The sequence below is a fragment of the Triturus cristatus genome, chromosome 3_1 (genome assembly GCF_964204655.1).
Source record: "Triturus cristatus chromosome 3_1, aTriCri1.1, whole genome shotgun sequence".
NCBI lineage: Eukaryota > Metazoa > Chordata > Amphibia > Caudata > Salamandridae > Triturus > Triturus cristatus.
Genome location: NC_140583.1, coordinates 328,157,497 through 328,179,465, shown reverse-complemented (window position 1 = coordinate 328,179,465; position 21,969 = coordinate 328,157,497). Strand labels below are relative to the sequence as shown.

The following is a 21,969-nucleotide window of genomic DNA, read 5'->3' as shown; positions in this document are numbered from 1 at the left end:
ATAGAACGGAACCAAGGGCATGAACTGTAAGTCCATATAAGGTAAGTGAAAAAGGTTGAAGAGAAAAAACAAAGAAAAAAGAAAAAGAATTGAAAAAACCCATTTAAAGGATAAAAAACATAATTGAAGGACGTATGCAAAAGCAGCAAAAGCGGCAAGATGGCTTTCTAACATCTAACGCGGTTGTGCTAACTTAGCATTGTACGTATATAGATAGCAATCTTCACTACACTGCCTGAGCCAAATTTGGCTCAGAACCAGGTTTACCCCCTCAATTCATCTCTGGAGGCCAATGCACATGTTTGACCAGCGATAGTAGTCTTGTTCTCCAGAGGGCAATAGCCTGGCCTTTGAATCCTGGCAGGCAGTGTTTTGTCAGACAATGGTCACTAAACTGGGGTCAACCATTTGGGAGGGAACAGGAATAGTTGTCAGATTAAAAAGAAAAGCATCAACACTTCTTCTTTTGACTTGGAGATCCAAAATGTGTCTGACAGAATCTGCTCTCTTTCATTCTCATAGCACCCCTCCACCATCTGGCTGCAATCCCAGATGGGGGGAAAAAGAGATTATATCCCTGACAGAGGTCTAAATAAGGGAGTGATATCAGGAGATTGAAGGAACCATGTAGTAGAATAAGGGGTTAGACCTTTTGGATTTATGGCTTCAAGCAAGCAGGAGGAGCTCTAAAAGGTGATGGATATAGGACAAGGAAGTAAACAGAATTAGATATGAAGAATTTTCCCACCACTAGTTAATACAGAGGATAAAGCTGCTACTTCACCAGCACCCGAATAGCCTGTAAACACTACACCTGAAGAAAGACTACCCTGCTGAAAGAAAAGGACTCACGAAGTCCTGACTCCTGCTGGCTCCAGGGACTTGAACTGCTCTCCAAGTGTCAAGTGGCAGACCTCAACAAGGCTCCTTTGACCATTGAGGGCGGACCCCTACAAGAGACCTGGTTGGAGAGAGACCTGGTGCCTAGAAAACGACCCCAAGGACATGAGGGCTGCAGGAGTAACTCAGGAGGAACCTTCAAAGTAGCTGAAGAAAAATGAGACATAGGGCCAGATGTACTAAACTGTTAAGTGGTTGCAAACCCTTCCAATTTGCAAAATCAGAGTGTTTGCCACTGCAAAATTGTATTTTACTATGTTAAGTTTTGCCTACTCCTAAAATGGGTTTAGAAATGGATGCTGAATTGCATACTAAATGGGGTATTTAGGGCGTCTCTTCCAAATTGTTATTAGGAACCATATGGATGAAGGTTTTCTACCGGAATCCCGGTCATGAACCATTGATTAGTTATTCCAAATTGGGGTGGTAACTCATTTACAAATGGGAAGAGGTTCCCTTTAAACCTGGGATCCTTTGCCCTTTCCAAATTGTTTTCTCAGCTTTATTACGAGTAGGAAGTGATCCATGAAAGTTTATGTCATTCTCCAGTGTTACCTAGAGAACTTGGATTGGAAGGTACAGTTGCCTGGGGAATAAAACAACAATGTGTGCTAAAGGAATTTTCCCCATAGTAACAGCTCCTTCCACTGTCAGAACCAAGCTATCCCTATAACCTCTTGATGAGTGAATCACTGTCAATTAAGCATGCACAGTATTTTGATGCATTTCAGCTAGATATGTGCTATATAAATACCAAATACACACACACCTCTCTTGATAATTCAAACATCTTAAGGGGCTACATATATATATATATATATTCACTGAAAAAACCATAGGTTTCACACATGTTATAGTTAGCGGAAATTTTACTGATAAAAAACCAATGAAATTCCCCCGTTATAGTTAGTGCAGGCAACTATAACTCACGCGACCGCAATCCTCTGCTGATGCTAATACTGTATTTAGACACTTATTTGCCCATGTCTTCTTCCATAAATTTTTAGCTATACATATATTACAAATATTTTTTTTTCATAAAGACACATATGTCATCAGCAGAGGATTAGGGTCGCGTGAGTTATAGTTGCCTGCACTAACTATAACGGGGGAATTTCATTGGTTTTTTATCAGTAAAATTTCCGCTAACTATAACATGTGTGAAACCTATGGTTTTTTCAGTGAATTTGCAAGGTTTTTTAAATGCTAATTCCTAACTATAACGTGTGTGAAACCTATGGTTTTTTCAGTGAATTTGTCCGTTTTTTTAAATGCTAAGTTACTTTACGCCATTCGTGGCGTGCGCGCCCACTTAACGCAGTTCGTTCCGTGCGCGCACGGTGCGCTTCGCGCACCGTGCGCGCACAGTGAGCACGCGGGGCGCTTCGCGCACCGCGCGCCCACTTCACGCAGTTAGTGCCGTGCACGCACGGTGGGCACGCGGTGCGCTACGCGCACCGCGCGCCCACGTTACGCTAGATGGGCCATGTACGCACGATGCGCTTCGCGCACCGTGCGCACATGGAGGACATATGATGCACTTCGTTGTGAAAGGTAATATTTTTATTTTTCACTAAACTGTATAAGCCATGCTCAAATGGTGCCCTTCGGGCACCATTTGCACATGGGGTGTGGAGAGTGTGGATATTTTTTTTTTTTAATAATTTTTACCGTACGCGTACGGTAAGCGTAATCGGCGAAATTATCGAAAAATGAAAATTCCGTTTTTGGCTTTAGGGGAGCTTTGGGGACTCCCTCAACATGGCTAGGTGCTTAGGAGCTGTCTAAACAGCCCCTTTACATGTTTTTGCTCTTTGTTTTTTAACCCCCTCTCAGAGTGCGAGAGAGAAAATGGCGGCCGCCACTTCCTGGTTTCGACCGATTCGAATGTTTACTAAGATCTAACAGCCAATCAGATTCGCGCTCGCGCACGTCACCGTACGCGTACGGTAAGCTTACCGTAAGCGCACCGTAAGCTGGCTCAGATATATATATTGATTTAAAGGCTATTTTCTCAGGAACTACTGAACAGATTTACACCAGACCTACAAAAGGCACTTCCTTGACCTGAGGACTACCTCTCTGCCAAATTTCAAGTAACTCTGTTCAGCCGTTCGGGCTGTAGCTGTGTCTAAAGGTCCTACGGAAAAATGCATGGGAAAAACGCGTTTTGGGACCCCCCTTTTATCTCAGCCCCTGCTTGACGAATCCCCCCGAGACTTTCTGGGTAGGAGCGGAGCGTAGCGCCCCACCTATTTTGAAAATTTCGCAAGGCTTCGTCGACCGGCGCCAAAGTTATTCCAAATAGAATGTTGCGGTTTTCCTATGGAAACAGGGTCCTAACTATAACTACCTACTGGCGACCGCCAGTAGGTAATATATATATATATATATATATATATATATATATATATATATATATGTTTGTGTGCAAGGCGGAATCCCTCAGTAAGCCCTCACCGGGTCGAACAGAAGGGCACAGACTCCAATAGTGGTGCTGGAGATGATTCTTTATTTAGCAAGCATGGCAAGAAGACGCGTTTCGACTGCAAACTTGCGGTCTTGTTCACGTAATGGGCTGCAGTGAATGACTGGCTATATATAATTACATGCATGTCTAGGACTGGAAAGTAACTTTTTCATTTTCATTGGCAGTAAGGATATAATGACGTGGCTGACATAAGTGCTGTAAACTCAACGAGTCATTCATGAGGTCATACATATGGAGCGACCATAAGGTAAAGGAGTAACTGACATGGTTGACAGACTGTTATTATTATTACGTGGCAAAAGCTCAACTGCAACTTAGCATAATTAGGTGAAAATACAGTTACAAAGGCACAAAATGGATACAGAGAAAAAACCAAAGGAAATGATGGACAGAGTGTTGAACATTGCAAGCACTCACCCCCAGTCAACGGATCTGGGTTTAATCCATCACCGTTCTTTAGCCCACTCTGCCACCCCAGTTGAGACATGGCCATATGCAAATCAGTCTGACCCTGTGCCTCATGTGAACAGTCCAGCCCGAACTGCCAAGCCATGTCTTCCCTGGACCGGAAACAAGCTTCCTAGGACCGGTTTCTGGCATTTCAGCCGTCTTCAGCCAGGCTTGCTTGAATCCAGTGGCAAAGTGAGCAAGGGACTCACGTCTGAGCATACCCTGCCAACTTTTGGCGAACAAAGCAAAAACCAAAGGAAATGATGGACGGAGTGTTGAATATTGCAAGCACTCACCCCCAGTCAACGGATCTGGGTTTAATCCATCACCGTTCTTTAGCCCACTCAGCCACCCCAGTTCAGACATGGCCATATGCAAATCAGTCTGACCCTGTGCCTCATGGGAACAGTCCAGCCCGAAAATGGATACAGTACACATCGTGCAAAAGTAGCACAGGTATTGACAAATTCAATTGTGAGGCGTCGAGACGTCCTTGTGTTAAAAATGTCTGCAATGTGTGTGGAGAGGCCTTATAGTGATGTGCTGGTGCCATCTAGTGTCCTGCTGTGGAATAGGGGAGGCCTCGTCGGCCTTCCAGGAGGTATGTGTGCGCGAATGAATGATTGCCCTACGGTGAACTGTTGTGCAGATGGCTCGGAGTAGGTGAAAGCGAGTCAGCCTGAGTTGGTTATTGCCAGAGATCAGCGGAGTGCTGTCTGAATAAGAGTCACCTAGAGGTCCTAGATCTATCGGATGACAAGATGAAGGAGGGAGGGAAGGTGCGCTGGGCGTGTGCATGATAGTAAAAAGTTCAAAGTGGTTTGTGGTAGTGCTCCCATAATGGGGATTTGAGCTGGAATATAGCTTCAGGTATGTGTGGTGTCTAGTGATCTGTGTGTGTGTGATTTTAAAACAACCAACAGTAAGACATATAATCCTGAGTATGTCAAAAGCTGAAACTTACTGAGGTGCCAAAACGTGGCAAAAGTGAGGGGGGTTGCAGAACTCAGATAACTGCAGGGTGCGTGTGAAGCACAGTAAATACAGTATATACAATACATGAAGTGAGGGTTAAAATCACATATATCAAACCGCACAAGCAAGTACAGATACAGATACATTTTTAATCTGTGAAACAGCACATGTTGACCAATGAGAGATGTGGCAGTAGATAGTGTGGTAACTTTAGGAAGTTTTGTAGATCCTCATTAATGTTGAGCCCTGCTGGTGTCTTAGTGTTGAGCTCAATGATGTATCTAGACTCAAGTTGTCTTAGCAGTTTTTCCCTGTTACCACCCCGCCTGAGTTGTGGTATGCAGTCGATGACAAAGTATTTGAGATCACCCAGAATGTTTTTGTGAATCTCCTTGAAGTGTCGTGCGATGGGTTATGAGGCATCGTTGTTCACTATGGCCCTGAGGTGCTGTAAGATACGTTGGTGCACAGGCAGCTTAGTACTGCCCACGTATCTGAGGCCACAGCTGCAATCTAGCACACAAACTGCATATTCTGTCCAGCAGGAGAGTTTGTGTTTGATTTTGATTGTTTCAGTGCGGAAAGGGGCTGTGACCTGACTGGTGTTGATACCGAATTTGCAGGCCCTGCAACTGGTGCACTTGACAAATCCAGTGATGCTTGTAAGCCAGTTGGACTTGGGGGAGACTTCAGGACTGCTCCTGACTAGGGCATCCCACATGGAAAAAGCTCTCCTGTAGGTGATATCGGGGTGCTGGGCAAACATGGGACCAAGAGTGAGATCAGATTTAATGATGCCCTAGTGTTTGTTAATGATGGATTTGATAGCACGTTCCTGAAATGATGAGGGGGGTGCTAACGGTCCCTGCGCTGAGTGGGTCTGGTTGTGCATTGTCTTCTACAGGGACATTGGGAGTGTTGCCCAGTTTAAGGGTCTCTCTGTTGGAGGCATTGGCTTTAGTGATGGCGGCGACGATGATTTTGTCAGGGTACCCCCGTGCTCTGAATCTGTCGTGTGCATCCCTTTGACAGGTGATTAAGTCAGTATTGGAGCTGCAGATTCTGCGTAGGCGCCAGTGGCGGCTGGTGGAATTTGAAACTAGTGAGGCGTATGCGAAACAAATAAACGTATGTGAGCGAGCGTAGCGAGCGAGCCCGAAGGCAATAAGAGGGGTTTGAGGGAGTTCTCCCCGTGAAGAATTTTTTTAAAAAACTGTCATCTTTTTCAGCTCTATTTCAGTGATAAATGGACTAAAAATTCAGTTCTTCTAGGCATTCATAAAAGAAACTCATACAATATTTCAGAGTTGCCAAGCAAGTCTGACTTCTGAAGAGGGCTAGGGTACTAAGCCAGACTGCTTTGGCTCTAACCTTTCCAATAGAAAACACTAGTTAGTGATGTGAACAAGTTCAATGGAAAAACCTGGGGTCTAGGGAGAGTCCCTCTCCTGAGAAAGAAATTTAAAAAAGATTGGCAAATGGTGCATTTTAAAGCCAATGAATGCAGCGATAAAGCAAGGCTCATTAAGCAGTGGGAACGTATAGTCTTGAAATATCAAACACATTCAAAACTACCCTGTATCTTGTTGCATTAATTTGTTCAACAGTTACTGTAATATGTAAATTGTTCTGCATGACAACTTTAGCCCTTTAAAATGTATCCTTGCCCAGTGTCTTGCACTGCATGCAGCATTAACTTTGGAAAAATATGCACTAACCAGACTTCGGGAAGCACCCAAGCTGTAACCAGTCATATAGAAAAATGTGCAGACAGGTCTTTAAGTGAGATGAAAAAAGTGGGTGCTCCTTATAAAGGAACATGCCAAATACATTTCTGTGATTCCCATAGTGTGCCATCAGACCGGTATTTTGCTTTCTCTCTGAGATGTAATTTTATCCATCTAAATGGCACAGCAACTGACATACGCCTAAAGCCTGTCAGTATGATTGGTTTTGTCACTGGGCGTTAGCTGTTTAAGATAAATGAGTAACAACAATGATTTCTTATAAATAATTAACATTGAAAATGTTTAAATTCTGAACTTCTGAAATAGTGAGTCTGTGAATTAAATAGCATTGAGGCCTGTGGAAGGAGTTTTGGCCTTCAATTAGGTGTGCTTTATGTTAGATATGTATCTTCTTTTTCTCTGCATATCTTGTTCATCTCCACATCTTCAACCCCCTCTCTTTCCTCTTCAGCATCCTCTTTTCACTCTTCCCTGAATGCCCTTCCTCACATCTCTGTAACTTCACCGCCCCCAACATGCACTGCACTCCCTCAAATATAAGCACCTTAATTTTTCTTACTTTTGCCCTGCAAATATGTTGACATCAGTGTACCCCTTTCACACACATTTCCACAGAATTTCAGTTGCAAATGGAATACACAAACATTGTTCTGTGTGCTTTGCAGAGAGGCCAGCCCACTAACAGGCACTTTATTTGGCCTTAGCCTTAGTGCCTGCGTGCTCAATCCAAAGCCCCTCATAAACACCTGGCATGGCTCAAGCCTCAAAGTATGCACAGAAAAAAATACAGATAAACAACGATATTATAAAATAGCTAACTCGTGAGGAATGCAAGATTAAGTAAACATTTAAAAATAAGAGAGGAACTAAATCGCTAAAATGCATTCCCTCTACGTTTTTAACATTCATTGTTTGCAAGTCAATCCATGTTTTTGGCATCAGTGTTAATTCAGGGGCTTGTATACAGGGCCAGTTTTAATGCCACACATCAGAGGCCACTGTAAGCACGTTACACAGTAAGCATGCACATATCTCTCGCTTTGGGCCGGACTCGGATATTTGGATCCATTTCACAAGGGAGCAAATGCCGCAGCTCCACTTCTAAAGGAGCGAGCAATGTGCAGCGAGGGCCAGTGTAGTATCTCAAGACCTGCTGTATTTAATTCTATTAGGGACGTCATTGCCCGCTGCTAATAGCTGCACTCTATACAAGATGAAATACAATTCACAAAAATAAACCTTACAACAGCTACGTTAGGCACCAAAATCAAAGTATTGCACGTATCCGGCAGATTCAGGTTTAAGCGAGGGTGGTGTCTGTGCCCGGTATTAAGAGACAAAGTTTAAAATCCTGGCTTTCCCATATGACTGAATTGTGTGATCCTCGGTAAGTTACTCTATCTGCCAGTTCAGTGCCCTTCATCTGGCATAGTAATCCCTCACTTTACACATACACGATATGGCCGTGAAATGCACGGTTGTGGGAGTCCTTGGTACATAGCCTTACCTGCCAAGGCGTGAAGCTGCTGCCCCCTGCCTTTTGAGGCTTTTATGGCCCGCGTTGAGAGAGGACGCTGCCTTACGCTGGAGTCTGTCCTGGTGCCCTTGCCGGAGGGTCCGCGGAAAGACAGGTCTGCTTCACCTCCGGGGAGAGACGAAAACCTCACACAGTCAAGCTCGGAGAGTTACCTGTCCCCCCAGCCTCATACAGGTCTGGGAGGGGGAGGAGACTCACCTGGATAACACTTCAGATGTGACGAACGAAGAGGAGGGGATCTGAGCCGAGCAGACATCAACATACACGCCCACCCACACACAAACTCACGGCACAGAAGAGGTGTTCGAGAGAGAACAAAGTGAACATTTAGAACAAACCGTTACCCGAATCCGCAATTCGGTGGCAAACGAAGTTAAATGATGTGATTTCTCCACATTAATAACCCTCTGCTAACACAGAAGGGCTGGGGATGAGCCAGTCACATATTAGACATACCTGATGTTTGACTAGAACTACAAGTTCTTTAACCCCCCTTGCCCTCCATTTCCCTGTAAGTTGGTCCACCTTTGTGCATTTAACCTTGTAACCAGTCGCGGCCGGCAGTACTCTGGGGTATGCGTGGGGAGCGGGGGGGGGGCGTTTAATTAAATGAATGAATAAAATAAAAACAAATTTACCAGGCATCTCCTCCGCCGGTCCCGCGTGGAACTAACTTCTCCCCGCTCTTTTGCTTGACTGGCAAGTGGCAAATCAGAAGACTGGATGCGACTGGGAGCGGCTACTCGGCTGTATCCTGGCATTTGACAGGGCATGGGGCGACTTGACTTCACCGCCCGAGCAGGATCCTATCTTCAGACTCCTGCACTACACTAGGCATGCGCAGCATACCTAATGTAACGTCAATGGAGTGGGGTGCGGAAATAAAAAGCGCTCTTCTCGCAGATGCGCAGTGCAGTCGAGGTCTGGACTCCTGCTGCTCTCGCCTGCATGCGATGTGCATTTGTTGATAACTGTCATGCGCACTTGAGGCTTTGAAGCAGCTGCCAGCACAGGCCGGAAATGTAAACAGACGAATTGTCAAAGAAGCTGTCAATTCGTCTGCTTATATTTCTTGCTGCCCGTTTAGTGAGTGAGGCGCTGCCCCGGCGCCCCTATGGACCAGCCGCCACTGGTAGGCGCAGCATTTCCCCATAGGGGATGCTCGAGATAAGGTGTTTGGGGGGAGAACTAGAAGCGTGGAGGGTGGAGTTGCCTGCAGTAGCTTTCCTGTGGAGTGTAGAGTTCACAATGTTGTTAGCGACATAGAGATTAACATCTAGAAAATCAACAAGTGTTTGTTAATGTTGGCATTAAACTTCAAGTTGAACTCGTTAAGGTTAACCCCTGCTATGAACTCCTTGGCACTCTCAATGCTTCCCTGCCAGATGCCAAAACATCGCCGCTGTTGCGGAGCAATATACATACATTGCAATGCTAACTGGCTAATTTGTCACATCTTTTGTCCCACCATTGCCTTTTACTGTATTAATGTACAATACTAGCCAATAGGTACCACTGTTCATCTATATATGAATACAAATACACATGTACTTACGTTTTCATTCTTCTGACAGTCAAATATGTATACAACCTGCACACAAAACCTGCAAAATTCACATAAAAGGTATTTTACATCAAGATCACAAATATCGGCAATTTAGTGCTAAAGTATCATTTGAAGATCTGATCGTGCACAGTGTTATTAGTTTAATTAAAAACTATGATTCTCAGTTTGTATTTTTTTTTTACATTTGTTCTGCAGTTTGTTAGAAGCTGACCATTCATATGATCATAGGCCTTTACACTCTACAAAGCATGAACAATGATACTGAACTGACCACGCTCATGTCACAGATGTTGTCACGAGTCTGTCATGGGCAGAGCAAGTGACATCACACACCATCTGACCCGTAATGTTGCCTCTGTTATATTACCTCTTACCCTACTGTTCACTTCTCATCAGGGTTTATTTATTGCTGTGGGGGAGAAGTGTAAAGCCAAGGAGTTAAGTCTTCAGAAAGTAACACATCATTTGATTTTTGGAGGACGAGCTGGATTCCTCATACTAGGTACCTTTCTACCGTAGATTGTCCCCCAGCTTAACTACTTCCTGAAGAAATTGGAGGATTTTCCATTAGCGCCCAACACTCATTCATACCTTTTAATTCTGTATGAACCAACAACTTTAATTAGATATGCATCGCTCTGTAAGAATGTCCCTGAGGAGATGCACGAGGCCAGCAGGAGGAGCAATCATAACAGCCATCCCACTTTTCTGCCAATCTATAGTATCATTTACAAGAACATTTATAGAAACTCTAGGACGTGAAGTAAATGCAGTGGAGGGAATTTGACTCTGATCTAGTCTAAATATGTTTGTTTTTTGCACAGTTTCCTTATGTGGATACTATGGAGATGCACCAGGTGAGTTGGGGGGTTCTAGTTTGCATTCATTTGGAATGGCGTGTGTTACTTTCAGTCTGTTTTAACCTGTATTTCGAGTTTCTTGCCATTCCCTTCAGTGGGAACTGGAGGTTACTATTACACCCTGATAAAGCTCAGAGGCCAGTCATTGAAGAGCGAAACACGTGTCACCTGCACTAAACATCTGAACGAATCAAGTCTGAGTCAGAACCTTCATTATGAACATTATGTTTGTAAAGCCAATAATAGATTGCTGAGAAACATAACATGTTTCCAGGACTTTTATAATGACATCACTGGTAGAGTGCTGTTATAACAACTCAAATAAACTTCTTCTGTGAGGGTGGCTTGTTGTGGCACTTCCAGAACAAAGAGGATGTGGCTTCAAATTGGCTGAATCAGAAAAGATGGCAGATGGGGTACACAAGGAGGGGGGCTTGCCTCAGACCAGTAATCACTCTGAAGAGGGTTGGGGGTGAGGAGATATTGTGACTCTAGGTAAGCACACCTGCCTGTCCCATCATGGCATGCTTTCAGTCATACCTCCGACACAGCAATCATTCTGCTCACAGGCTGAGTGCCACAGATGTCAGGCATGCGCTTCTATCTTTCGTCTACCAAATCCAGATGTCCGCAATCCGATTTAAAAAAATTCCAATTTATAACTAACTGTTAATTAAATGAAAAGATTCATATTTACCAGCTGAGGGCGTAGCAGAAGCCGAGCACGGAGCCAATGAGCCTGTGGCGTGTTGACAGGCAGGCAAAGAACGGGTAATAGTCGATGCCCGCCTCCAGTGCACAGAGGAGGTATGTGAAAACTGCAGGAGAAGAAGGACCGCATTGGAGCAGAACGCCTCTGGTTATTAATATTGCTGGAAACACATCACATAAGCCCTTTCAATGTTCCCTATATCCGCAGGGCGGTCCTGCATTGTGCTACATTTTCCATCTTTGACAAAAACACTTGATAAAATAAGAAGAAAGACTAGCTCTGAAACTTATCACAGGCTAAAAAAGGCTCATATTAAGCATCGACAGAAAGCTCATATTCTATATTGTGAAGCTGTTACTCCTGCGGTACCTGATGTTCGAATAAATACACATATTCAACAGCAAGAGGTCACAAGGATATTCACACATGCTTTGCATAGCCCCCTCTCTCATGCGGACCTTCCCCAACATGTTCAGTTTACTTTTCTTAGACTTTCTACACTCTACAGTGTTACAAGCAACCATTTCAGTCGAGAGGAATTACACGGGTTCTATTATTCGGGTGGGCCACCTCCGTTTTCTGATTTCTGCTGTCACGTGACAATCTCTGCAACTAAGAATAAATTACTAGTGTATATATTCATTAATCTATTGAAAGTGCTTCACCTCTTTCTATGGTTTTGGTATAAATTTTCCCTTTATTGTATTTAATTATGCTGAGGAGTTTCTTATCTTACCTTACATTGTTTATCATTTTGCTTTTGCTTTAAAACTTTATGTTTCACACTCAACCCCGTTGTACAGTTTTACAGTTATTCGTGGAGAAATTGTGGGGCATATCAACAATAGGCGGCGATAAATATCGCAAAGCGTGCTTAGCGTTTGTTTATTTATCACCGTCTATCGCTGGAATTTATCACCCGGTTAGCGTGTTAAAACAGCGCGTTTCTCCAGGGCAATAAAATTCCAGCGATAGGGGGGAAATGGCAAAAACATCACTGGAAAACCATTGTTGATCTCCTGAATACGGCGATAACCTTGCTGATACGACCCTGTGGTCATATCACCATAATCCACCACCAACGTAAAACATACATAACTCATGTTTTTTGCAGACGTCTGGAAGCAGCGTTAAGGGCGAGTTAGTGCTGAAAAGAAAATCCCATGCCGTACGGGGCTGCGCTGTAAATATCGCGAAGCCCCGTTAGCGATATTTCCCAATGAAGTTTCACGAGGCACGCCCACCTTGCATCACATTAGGGATGCGAGGCGAGGCGGCAAGAAACTGGGCGCTAATGCAAGGAAACACACGCTAGCGTGTCCTTGGTGATAGAGCGATAAAATTATCGCCGCTTTTCGCCCGAAAACGGATGCTAAAGCGGCATTAATATTATCGCCAGCCCTTGCTAATATGCCCTTGTGTTAGTAACTGCTTACTAGCTAATCCCTGGCTACAGATGTCAATGCTTTCCTTTATAATTTAAGTTAGGGAAGAGGCCACTCCTCCTGAAGGGGGCGATTCCTTCTGAAATGACACTGCCCATGTTTCTTGTCAGTCTTTATATCGTGCTCCATCTCTACGACCTTCCCAGTTCTTGTGTTGTTGGTACTGGTAGTGCGAATCAGCTTGGCCCACTGCCCCATCTCTTCCACAATTCCTCGGCCAGTAGGTGGGCGACCAGGAGAGGGTAACTGGCCTTTACCGGTGCCCACTCCCACTCTAGAGAATAGGATTAGGGCATATATATATGACCCACGGACTCTGGTGAGACCTTTGGGGTTGGGTCGCCTGCTGCCAGCTGTTCTTGGAGTTTGGCTGACTAATTCATGTTTCCCTCCACATGTCAGGTAGTTACATGCTGGGCAGCTATTACAATACTGACATTTATACAACTCTTGGCTTTTCTTATGATCAGATCTTTATTCGAACAAATAAAAAGCTCCGATTAACAGGCATCTAAATTCCAAAACAACCAAAACTTCGTGGTACCGAGTTCTCTCTGAAAACTTGAATTCATTTTTACACAGTCAGACAGACAAAAGGGAGGGAAAAAAATGATGTTTTCGATTGCTATTAACTTGTACCAGTAACAAACTACACCAATCCATGATAAGAACCGGTCTCCACAATGACTTTCCTAGTAAGTTGACCAAAAACCAAAGCAATCACTTTGGCCTTTTTTATTTCCTAAAATGCCTTTTCTACTAATTCCCCCTCCCCCACCGAATTAGAAAAATAACAAATAAGTCTTTACTTGAAAAAATGTTTGATAACAGAATAACAAGAATTGTTTTTGATGGACTGACTACAAAAGTCTGAACTTCCTTTAAGATATTGACTTTCTTTCATGGGTTATGGTGAATGCAAATCAGTTACTCCAGCGATCTTACAACTGTTCTTAGACAAACTTGTTAAGGTTAACATATTACCAAGATACTACACTTCCAGGCACACGCATCAAGAAAAGCTTTTGTGAGTCCCTAATTGCGATTATTAAGGAATTGCAATTAAGGACTCTCAAAAGCCTCAGCATGTAAAAATCGCTATAAAAATAGCGATTCCTAAACATTCCTTAATTGCGACTCACAAATTGCGAGTCGCAAATAAGGAATGTCTTCCCATTCATTCCTATGGGCCGACAGACCTAGATAGAGCCTTTGGCCTGGAAAGTAAGCCACAGTCTGCTGACCACAGGCTTAGAGGATGGAGAGTTGACATATAAACTGATACTTTTTTGTGAGTATATTTTATGTTTTATTCCCAAACCTGAGGCCTATACACCTACCTTAATCCATGAATTGGACTCTTTCTCCAGAGTTTCCAGATTTAAAATTAAATACTCTAAGCTATGGAGCGTCTGACACCATTTTGGAAGCAGGCATGACTCCCATGACAGATTTTGGCATATGTGTGTCATCTACTTCTGACTATTTTGGATTTACGCTTACAGCTTGTAGAGAAAATCTACATGAAGCTAATCCCCCCCACTTTAATTAGATACTCTTTGCAAAGACCTCTACAGGTGGGGGAGACTGGAAATCTTGTGGTTTGGGAGAGTACCATGTATTAAAATGAATTTTTTGCCCAGGCTACTTTATGTGGTTCAGACTCTTGGTACCAAGATACCAAGGGAGACTAACCAGATTATTAAAAGAAAACTCCTTCCCTTTGTGTGGGGTGCAAAAACCACAAGGATATTGTATAAAATGCTTTCCAGGAGTAAATCAGAGGGTGGGCTGGGATTCCCGAAGTGGATCGTTATATCCGGGTGGCCCAGTTTCGTCCCTTACTGGACCTTACCAGTCCTAATTGTCAGAAATTATGTGTGCAGATGGAGGCGCATTTCTTGACTAAACCAATCTATGTGCTACCTTGGCATTCTCTGTGACATCGTCAGCAGTCATCTCTGCTGCTCTCCATGTGCATCACATTGACCCATTGGTCAGCCAGTGTTCAAACCTCCAAACTCACATCATACCGGTCCCAGATGTCTCCAGTATTGATTACTCCTGACCTTCTCCAAGGCTGGACGGACAAGGGGTTTCACAAATGGTTTAGCAATGGCATGGCTGCCTCAGCTGACCTCTATTCCAGAGGTAAATTTCGTTCCCCAACTGAGCTTACACAGTGGCTGTCCCTTGAAACAAAGCATCCTATCTCTATGATGTAACGTTTACTCTGGCTGCCTCCGAACCGAACCCAGCGCAAGTTCACACCCATTGAAGCACTGATGAGAGAACATGGACCCAGGAATGGGATCATTTGCTTGTACCGATTGTTAGAGACTCCACCTTTGGATACACTACGCTCTCAAGTGGGAGGAAGAATTGGGAATTTCCCTAGATTGCTTTTCCTAGTCAAACATCTGGATGAGGAATGAAGATTTGGGAATTTCCCTAGAATGCTCTTCCTTGTCAAACATCTGGAGGAGGGCTATGTCCTCCTCTATATGCTCGTTGTATCATAAAAACAGTTATAAGACTATTATGTAGTGGTAATTGACACCAGCTCTGCCATCCAAGTGTCGCCTGCAGATTGCTGGCACTGTAAGGCTGGGAAAGGCACGATGGGGCATATGTAGTGGTTTTGTGTGCAGGTGCAATCATTTTGAAAATCTATTTTACTGCAAAAAAGAAGATAACAGGCTTGGCTTGATAATTGGACCCACAAACCTGGTGCTGGGTGACACAGGAGAACATCCTTTAACAATGCCGGGGAGAGGCTTGTCACTCAGATACTCACTGCAGAGCGACTGCCGGTGGCTTGGCAGTGGCAGGTCCAGTCTACACCATTGATCCCTTTATGGAGGTCCAAGGTATGCTCACTGTATGCAATGGAGAAACTGACAGCTGTGTGTGGGGATAGAGTCTCCAAATTTGAAAGAATATGGTCCCCTTTTCGTACATGTATTAACAATCATTGGTAATTGCAATAGGTTTCGCCTGTGTTATTAATAACAAGCCGTTTTTTGTTGTAAGTTGAAGCTTGCTGTGTAGTTGTACAATATAAGTTACCGAAAGTCAGTTAAAGTGTTATGATTTGTTTATGTACAAAAAGGCAATATATTGTGCTGTTACTAGTAGTATAGTGCAGGCAACAAATAGCAACATTTTGAAAAATGAAATAATAGAATTAATTTATGAAATAGCAATATTAAGTGTTTGGAGGAGTTCTGACAACTTTTGGGCCCGGTGCCACTGCACCTGCTACACCATTCATCATGCTTCTAGTGTCTGCAAGATAACTGCATGTATTATTGCCTGTTTAGTTGTAAAATATAGGAATATTTGGTGTGTAGCGGAGTTATGACAACTTATGACCTCGATGCTACTGCACCTGCTACACCATTCAAATCATGACCCTGTTGCCTATAAGGTAACTGCATTTGTGACTGCCTGTTTAGTAGTACGATATTTCAATATTTGATGTTTAGAGGGGTTCCTATGGCTTTGGGTCCCGGTTTCACTGCACCTGCTACACCATTGAAATCATGACCCTAGTGCGTGCAAGATAACTGCACTTGTGACTGCTTATTTAGTACTTAAATATAGCAATATTTGGTGGTTAGAGGAGTTCTGACAAATTTTCTTCCGGGTGCCACTGCACCTGCAGCGCCATTGAAATGATGGTCCTAGTGCCTGCTAGATAACTGCAGTGCCTGTTTAGTAGTAAAATGTTGCAATATTCTGTATTTAGTGGGATCCATAGATCTTTTGGCCACAGTGCTACTGCACCAGCTGCACCATTCAAATCAAGCCCCTTTTGACTGCAAGATGACTGCAATTATGTCTGCCTGTATAGTAGTAAAATATAGCAATATTAGGGGGAAGATTTACAAGAATGTGCCACAGCGCGGCAAAGCACGCCCTTTGGCTGCGCCACGCTACGGCACTTTTAAAGCACAGGAATGAGACATATTTACAATAATATGTTGCATTCCTGTGCTCTCCCCTGTGTTGGCACACAAACAGCTGCCATTGGCCGGTGCAGGCACCCTTGCACTACTACTTTGTTTAGTAGTAATATTTAGCAACAATCTGAGTTTCGCGGGGTCCGTAGAGCTTTTGGCCCCAGTACCACTGCATCAAATCAAGTCCCTTTTAACTGCATGGTGACTGCAATTGTGACTGCCTGTTTAGAAGTCAAATATAGTAATATTATGTGTTTAGAGGCGTTCTGACAACTTTTGGGCCCGGTGCTACTGCACCTGCTTCACGATTGAAATCATGATGACCCTGTTGTCTGCAAGGTAACTGAACTTGTGACTGTCTGATTACTGGTAAAATATAGCAGTAGTAGGTGCTTAAAGTAGTTCTGGCAACTGGTTGGCCCGGTGCCACTGCACCTGCTGCACCATTCAAATCATAACCCTAGTACCTGAAAGATAACTGCACTTGTGACTGCCTGTTTATTTGTGAAAAATAGCAATAATTGGTGTTTAGTGGGGTGCCTGGAGCTTTTGGTCCTGGTGCCACAGCACCTGCTGCACTATTGAAATCCTGACCTTTGTGCTTGCTAGATAACTACACTTGTGAATGCCTGTTTAGTTGTAAAATAGAGCAATATTAGGTGTTTAGAGGAATTATGATAACTTATGGGATTGGTGACACTGCACCTTTTTCACCATTCAAATAATGGCCCTGATGTCTGCAAGATAACTGCACTTGTGACTGCCTGTATAGTAGTAAAATATAGAAATATTTGGTGTTTGGTGGAGTTATGACAACATTTGGTCCCATTGTCACTGCACCTGCTGCACCAATTACATCAGGCCCCTTTTAACTGCAAGGTAACTGCAATTGTGACTGTCTGTATAGTTGTAAAATATAGCAATATTAGGTGTTTAGAGGAGTTCTGACAAGTTTGAGGCCTGGTGCCACTGCACCTTATGCACCATTCACACCATGACCCTGTTGTCTACAAAGAAATTGCACTTGTGACTGCCTGTTTAGTAGTAACATATAGCAATTCTAGGTGTTTAGTGGGGTTCCCAGAGCTTTTGGTCCTGTTGTCACTACACCTGCTGCACCATTAAATCATGACTCAGTTAGCTGCAAGATAACTGCAATTGTGACTGCCTGTTTACTAGTCAAATATAGCAATATTATGTGTTTAGAGAAGTAGTGACAAGTTTTGGACCTGGTGCTATTGCACCTCGTTCACCATTCAAATCATGACCCTGTTGTCTGCAAGGTAACTGCACTTGTGGCTGCCTGTTTAGTAGTAAAATATAGCATAGCTCTTGTATATTAACTTTATTGTTAACGTGCAATATTTATCACAACATTTAGAATTTGATCATAGTAACCAAATAGATTAAGTTGAAAAAGACAATCCGACAGGGGCTACAAAGTGCAATGCAAAGTACTGAGGCATGAATAGGAAATGCCACAAACTCTCTAGGACTAAATCGTCTGCTTTACACAAATAAGTAATAACAAGCATTTGCAATGCAAACGGTCTCGCCTTTGGGACCTTACATGTATTTAGCTTTGCCGCACATTGGCCTACTCCTCACTTCTCATAAGTGGGGGAGTTACGGCATGACATCATGCCAGGTGAGTGTTGTAGGGTAAGGGAAATCCTTGCTTCTTACACCTCCCATGTGTCTGCTTTTTTAAAACACAAAACTCTGAGCGCTGATGCGAGTGACGAGGCCCGATTGAATAGCGCACACTTCAAATTGCCACTTCACTTTTCAAAACTCAGAAGCAGCAACATTGTTGTGGTGTCACCAGGGCTTTAAGTGGAAGCTTTTTCAATATTATAATTGAGCCATAGTTGCTGCTTGATTATCTTATGCAACTAACAACCATTGACAAAGCCAATAGTGCTGACTTGTTGTAGATATGATGTTACTTGTTGTATCATATGTCTGGATGCAATGACAGAAACAGCAAAATACAAGTCGGGCGGCACACTATGCTAAGTGCATATTTTTAGCTTATGTGTTTTAAGCCATGCCCTTAATTACAGTGGCCCCTTTGAGTGACCACCCCCACAGTTTTTTCATCCCACTTAAAGCCCTGTGCACCTCTATACATTTCATAGAAAAAAGTGACGGTGACCGCCAGGTCCAGCAGCGCGGCCTCCGAGTGACTGCTTTTTGGGCAGGGCTGGGGCAGAGAGCCATAGCTTGCAGCCGGCTCTGAGTCGTACACGGCCGTGTGGCAGGGCGACTCAGACTGGGACGGACTGAACAGGATGTGCGCTGCGCTTGAGAAGAGCCCTTGGCCCGGGAGGTCGGCGCAGTCTTTAACTGCTGCAGGTGATGATCTTTCAGAGGGCGCTTCTAGCCTTAAATATGTTAAATTCTCCGGGCACCCCAGGCCGCACTGACTACAGTGCAGCCGCACCCGTGACAGACTGTGTAAAGTACTCACACATTCAGTGTCACTGCTGGTGCTGTGCTGTGCTCAGCTGTGTGTGTTATTGAGCCCACGTCTGCAAATCTGTTTTTTAAGGCTGATAATTTCAGCAGCTGAGTTCAGCTGCAGCCCGACTCGTCGCTGTCTGTGCTTGTGAAGGGGAGCAGCACTGCTGGTGTTGCAAAGGATGCAATTTGATGTGCTCTGCCCTTGCTCCTGGGCCCCAGAAACTCCTCACACCAGACATTTCACATGTGTGAGCCCGATGGTGGTTTATTAAATACATTGTTAACACTGAAATGTGTCAACAACTTGCGAGTAAGCCTACACTCACCCCGCATAATGTACAGTGGATCGGGCCTGGCATGGGTGCACACTCACAAGTGCAGGGTAAGCAGAGAGAAAATGTGCTGGAGCCAGCTGGAATAAAACTGAGGGAAGGATGGTGGGATGAGAGAGGAGAACAATGTGTGCGATTAATAGTAGTGCAAGACATCTGACTCATTGCTGCCCTTTGGCTCCGGATTCCTTGGCAGAAAAAAAGAATCCATGCTAATGCTAATTAAGTTGTGGTAATTGGTCCACAGGAAGCTACAGTAATGTAGCTGCCGTGGATTGTGTAAACCTGTAATAAGACTGAATGACTTTTCTTTTTTTTTTTGTTGCAGATTTATATAGCGCGAACTCGACCCGAAGGTACTGGAGCGCTGTACGTGAGCACCGTATTTACATTACACATTCAGGCACGGGGAGATTAAGTGATTTGCCCAGAATCACAGGATGTGGACGCGACCTCGAGGCTCGAACCCTGGGTTCCTGCACCAGAGGCGGCTTTCAGAACCAAAGACCTCACTCGAGGGCACAAAAGGCATTTTTACTGGGCAGCACAGAAACACCAGATCAGCTGCTGCTTCCTCGCAAAAACAAAGTTTTCTTCAGTCACGTAAATGAAGATGCCCAATTAATGATTCGGTCTGTAACGCAATATCCTGCTACCACCTTAATTGAGATGGGGCCTCCATTCCCCACATGGCCGCCGCAGCTTTACTGCGTTTCGCGAGGTCGAGGAGTTAAAGCCCTCAAACCTTGCTGCTTAGAGGACACACTGATGGGACAATGGTGTTCAGCATGCTCCACCAGGTGCAAATGGGACCGCTTATGTCATGGAAGGCTTTTTACCAGCTGCACGAAAAGCAATGTATACAACAAGACCGTGGCCCAATAACCACAGGAAATGGCATCATATAGCATGGGCGATTCACACAAGTCTCTGGCAATGCTTTCAAACCCCTCCCCATGCCAATGGAATACTAACTTGGCATGTTTTCGCCTTGATCCGAGTCCCACACTTCCTTCTGGTCCATATTAAGGAGCAGGGTATGAGTGTCCGTAGGCGATTAAATACTCGCGGCGCCCCAGTGTTTAAGCCGGAATTGAGGTCTTATAACGAAAGTTAAATAAACATCAAAAAAAGATTCTTATTGCAAGTGTGGCGTCCATTATGTAACAGTGTGTGTGCGCGTGGCTGTGTTTGTTGGTGTGACTCCCCCCTCCCCTCTTCAGTCCGGGAGCACACCCTCCCTGGGGGGTTTATTGCTCCGGCCAAAAAGTGACGGTCCCTCAGACGGCCATTGTTGGAGGGCAGAGGGGGTGATTTACTGCTGCAGAATCACGGGTGACTCTTCTTTACCAGCCTGGAATAAATGCCTGGTGACATCTACCGCAGTATATCACTGCTGCAACGAGTGATAATGGTTCGGATATCACTCTTCCTGACAGGGGGCACCCCGAGTATTGTATGGGGGGGTGCAGTGTACAGGCATGGGGGCAATGAACAACAGAGCGCGCACTGAGTGTGAATGCCTCCGCGAGACAGTGGCCGGGGGTGTTTGTGCATCACCGTAAGAAGGAAACTGCCCCAGTGGGGGCAAGATGGCAATGATGGGGGCTGGGCACTTAGTGAGAGGCAAACTCAGTGAGAGGCAAGAGTCACCGATTTTCGTGCAGACCCTTTGGGGTTGTTATGGCTTTTTGCCCATGCTGAATATTATTTTTCTTCTTTGTTTTCTAGAGTTTTTATAAAGCGCTATTGCTGTTTCCTCTGCACTGCAAGGACTCTATGTGAAGCCTCGGCCCCGGCAGAGTACGTATCGCGCTTGGTCACACGGACCACAGCCTCAGTGACGGTGCTTAGGACAAGGAAGGAGTGGCGTCGTTAGCTCGGGGAGGATATTACAGAACAGCAGTGACAATACTGCTGCTGGACATGTGCGTGCTGCGGGCGGATCGGGTCGGATTTTTACAACTAGCGTAGCATTGCTCCTGCATAGCACAGTACTGGGATCCAGTGCACGGTGTCATTGCAGACATTACGGCAAGTGTGCTACCACGACTGCCAAAAGGGTTCGTTCTCAGCTATGCCACCCAACCTTTACCAATCTGTTGTTAGTCACTTGCCTGAGGCCATGACTGTCTTTGAAAGCCAGGGTAGCGTTGTACCAAGTGCCTCTCCCTGATGAAGCCTCCGCATCTCCTCTCGCTCTGGTGCTGGCACCCTGGAAGTCACCTGCTGAGACGTCCACTCGGTTCTCCTGACGTCCTCCTGTGGAACTCTGGCAAACGTCCGGCGACCTCCATTGTCCAACGGCAAATCAGTGCCGTTTTTAGGTCGAGGACCGTCCGGTCTGCCGAAGGCAGAACCGGAAGTCCGGAGATCTTATGTTTCTTAGAGTGGCTATTTAGCCCGCCTCTCTTTTTGCTTCTCCTCCATTGGCTGGCTTCCTAAACGGAGGCCAGCCATTGGAGGAGAGAGCCGTCCCTCCAAATAGGCTCCGTCTTTTTCAGATTCGGGGGCGTGTTCC

The 21,969-nt window shown here is 44.7% G+C and overlaps 1 protein-coding gene across 1 annotated transcript in view; it reads right to left on the bottom strand.

Annotated features, from left to right (window-relative positions):
• LOC146860197 (stimulated by retinoic acid gene 6 protein-like) overlaps positions 1 to 21,969 on the bottom strand; it is a 425,550-nt gene that overhangs the window by 209,214 nt on the left and 194,367 nt on the right. Inside the window, exons 5-6 of the mRNA XM_085646323.1 lie at positions 11,226 to 11,346; positions 9,657 to 9,705 (exon numbers count right to left, since the gene is read on the bottom strand). Coding sequence (XP_085502449.1) covers positions 9,657 to 9,705; positions 11,226 to 11,346 — 170 coding nt within the window. The remainder of the gene's footprint in view (positions 1 to 9,656; positions 9,706 to 11,225; positions 11,347 to 21,969) is intronic.